This window comes from Myxocyprinus asiaticus, chromosome 15 (genome assembly GCF_019703515.2).
Source record: "Myxocyprinus asiaticus isolate MX2 ecotype Aquarium Trade chromosome 15, UBuf_Myxa_2, whole genome shotgun sequence".
Taxonomy (NCBI): Eukaryota; Metazoa; Chordata; class Actinopteri; order Cypriniformes; family Catostomidae; genus Myxocyprinus; species Myxocyprinus asiaticus.
Genome location: NC_059358.1, coordinates 39,959,295 through 39,962,593, shown reverse-complemented (window position 1 = coordinate 39,962,593; position 3,299 = coordinate 39,959,295). Strand labels below are relative to the sequence as shown.

General features: G+C 38.1%; 1 protein-coding gene across 1 annotated transcript in view; it reads right to left on the bottom strand.

The window, feature by feature from the left end:
• LOC127452631 (iroquois-class homeodomain protein irx-1-like) overlaps positions 1-2,082 on the bottom strand; it is a 7,014-nt gene extending 4,932 nt beyond the window's left edge. The window contains exons 1-2 of the mRNA XM_051718257.1: positions 1,644-2,082; positions 1-213 (exon numbers count right to left, since the gene is read on the bottom strand). The exon at positions 1-213 is cut by the window's left edge and continues 787 nt beyond it. Coding sequence (XP_051574217.1) covers positions 1-213; positions 1,644-1,880 — 450 coding nt within the window. The 5' untranslated portion in view covers positions 1,881-2,082. The remainder of the gene's footprint in view (positions 214-1,643) is intronic.
• Positions 2,083-3,299: the final 1,217 nt, after the last annotated feature.

The window sequence follows — 3,299 nt, the reverse complement described above, 5'->3', positions numbered from 1 at the left end:
CAGCATGATCTTCTCGCCTTTGGTGGGATAGGGGTTTTTCCTGTGCTCGTTGAGCCAGGCCTTCAGAGTGCTGGTACTCTCCCGTGTGGCGTTCTTAGGCCTGGCAGGGTCTCCATACTGAAACTGCCCGTAGGGGTAGAAGGCAGGGCCAGTGTGGGCAGCAAAGCTGGCAGGATGAACACCAGGGCTGTCTTTTAACTCATACTGAGAGCCCTAAAATGGCATCGACAAGATACAAGGAACTCAATATTAGAAATGTGTTTTGTGCATTCACAACAGTGATGTCGCATGCGTCAAAAATCCCCTTTCTAACTTTCTCTTTATCTTGAAACGATAGATATGAGTTTTTATCATTTCACTCGTGTAGCCTATATTGCAATTTGTCTGCGCTCTATTTGCCTGTCCTACTCCTAAAACAACAAATCTGATTTATTTGAAGCAATATTTAACTCGACCTCTTTAAAATAACATTTGTTTTAACCTTTGATCAACATTGTAGCATTTTAAAAAGCTAGGCTAAGCAATAGAAAAAAAAATCACATCATCCCAAACTTTGATAAAATATGAGAGAGAGAGAGAGAGAGAGAGAGAGAGAGAGAGAGAGAGAGAGAGAGAGAGAGAGAGATGACCACTACAATCAATATGATTTGAGACCGTTGTGGGATTGTGTGTACAACTATATGTAGGCCTATAATTAATTTAGGGGTCACCCGTGATTTAGACTTTACTACCAATATCTATATTTATCATTGATAGAACAAAAATCGACAGACTGCTTAAGTGTTTCATTTTAATTAATAAAGAAATTTTGCGGCATTGTGGTAGTGAGGTATTTCTGCATACAGTGGGAATTATAGTCTATTGAGACGTACAACTGATTAATATCTCTCTTTTTCATTTTGGTCATGCTTTTCCATACTGCTGTTTGGGTATAGAAAATGGATGCTGCAATAATATTACTTTTCACTAGGTAAAACAGCTTTTTAGTTTCCCAATTTTTTTTATTTTTATTTATTGGCTTCAATTGTATTTGTTTATTTTTTGCATTATTTTATTTAGTTAGTAAACTGTTGGCTACAATGCATTTTTGACTAAGGCAAACCGTTTCAAACAATAATTCGTTTGATAACCTTTTTTTCAGGGCGAGAAAATATCCCATGACAACACCAAAGTGCTCAATTGAAACCATTTAAATTAACTTAAGCTGAAGAACAATTAGAACCTGTTTAAAATGTATGAATTTTGAAATTGGATGGTTCATGTCGTTACTAAAAATCCGCACAACAATTCTCCAACTCAGTATCCGAACCGGGACAAAACTTTTCTGGGAATAACATGGCGGATGGAAACACCGAATTTACTTAGTTTACTCTATTTGGATTAATTATTATTATTATTATTATTATTATTATTATTATTATTATTATTATTATTATTATTAATTTAAGAAAACTTAGTCTGAATGTTAAAAAGCTGTAACCTTGCCATGCACAACGCAAGCTTCGGTTCAGTTAACGTTGCATGTGTGTCAATCCCCCCCAAAACTGGAAATCAAGTTTTGGGATACGATACGCTGAGAAAATAGAACAGCAATAAAAAGCGAAAATATATTTTTTTAATGAATGCACATATAATTTGCTTACCATTTGAGAGAAAAGTGCCAGATCGGCGCTGGTGTAAGGCAGAAAGGCGCTGTAGTTGTGTGCGTACGGATACATGCCCAACACCGACGACACCGCAGCGGCCGCCGCGGACGCGCTTCCCCCGATCTCAGCGCTCCCTCCTCGGGATGAAGGAGTCAGCACTCCCGGACGGTCACCTCCATACACCGCCTGGGAGGCACTTAAATACTGCGGGTAACCCAGCTGGGGGAAAGACATCTCCTTCGCCACGTCGGAAGCCAAATCAAGCCAAAAAAAGCGAATAGCCCACCAAAAGAAGAAGCGAAAGAGTTTCTCTCTCAAGAAGCGCAGGGTAAAACCGGTAAATGCTCGTCTTGAAATCTCAGCTTCTCTTTTTCAGCAAGTCCGTCTGATGTGATCAGATCAGCAATTGAGCTCCAACTGATGTCTCTGCCCCTAGGTCCCGGGCTGATCTCTCAGATACAATTTGAAGTTGATGCTTTGATTGGCGTCCCAAGCTCCTCCTCGTTGGCGCATGTAGTTAGTGCATTGGCCAGGGCCACTTTTGCACTGTTTGGAGGATTGTATGTTAAATGTTTAGCATTAGAATCCATTCACTGTAGTGTGACAACCTGTCTACACGATTTTACAGCTGCCCAACACTGGCGAAATAAACGGATAGGCACGCGGAACATATTTGAATGGCTCATAATTCTTATAAACACTGGAGAATTAAAACAACATTCGCGATGACACTGATCTTCAGGTATTGGCGATGAAACAACTGTATCCTTTCTCAATGTGCATATTTACAGTGAGTGGTTGGTAGAATATTGCAACATATATACAAAATTAAATTATTCAAACTAAGCACTGGCTTTATTATTTTATTGGACCGAATCTAAATCATTAAAAATGTGTATATCCATACTCTAAATCGCATGAATTTTATTCATTCATTCAGTCATTTCATTTTACGTCTTTACTGTCAGTTTCTAATATGTTGAACTTTCAAAAAAACACTTTGTCGACTATTTTATAGGTTAAGCAGATCTCGTTCTCAGTATTGTACGTGACAGTGATACAACATTATAACGTTTTATTATTATTATTATTAGTATTATTATTGTTGTTGTTGTTGTTGTTATTGTTATTATTATTCCGGAATTCCAGGAAAAGGTGTCTTTCCATTTCTCCCCTCTCTATTTTCCTCACATGAGCGCGCGCGCGCGCGCACACAAACACACACACACACACACACACGCACAATCACACTTATAACCCAGAGGCACTTTACAACTATACACACGGAGGTGGGGGCGTTGGGGGACTTTGAATTTATGTTTCATTGTAAAATACTGAACAAGGTGATGTCGTGAATAATCGTGCGGACTTCATTAACATAAATAGCCTACAAGCGTCATTTAGCTACAACCCCCCAAAATTATTAATACCACTGATAAAACTCATGACAGTTCTGATTTAATGTCGGTAACGATAATCTCACTTAATCCTACCACATAAAAAAATAACTCCCAACAACAGCAGTTCAAAATGCACCAAACTTGCAACACCCCTATATTATTATTATTATTATTATTATTATTATTATTATTATTATTATTATTATTATTTATTTTTTTTATTTTTAATTGGGGGGGGGGGGGGGGGACTCAC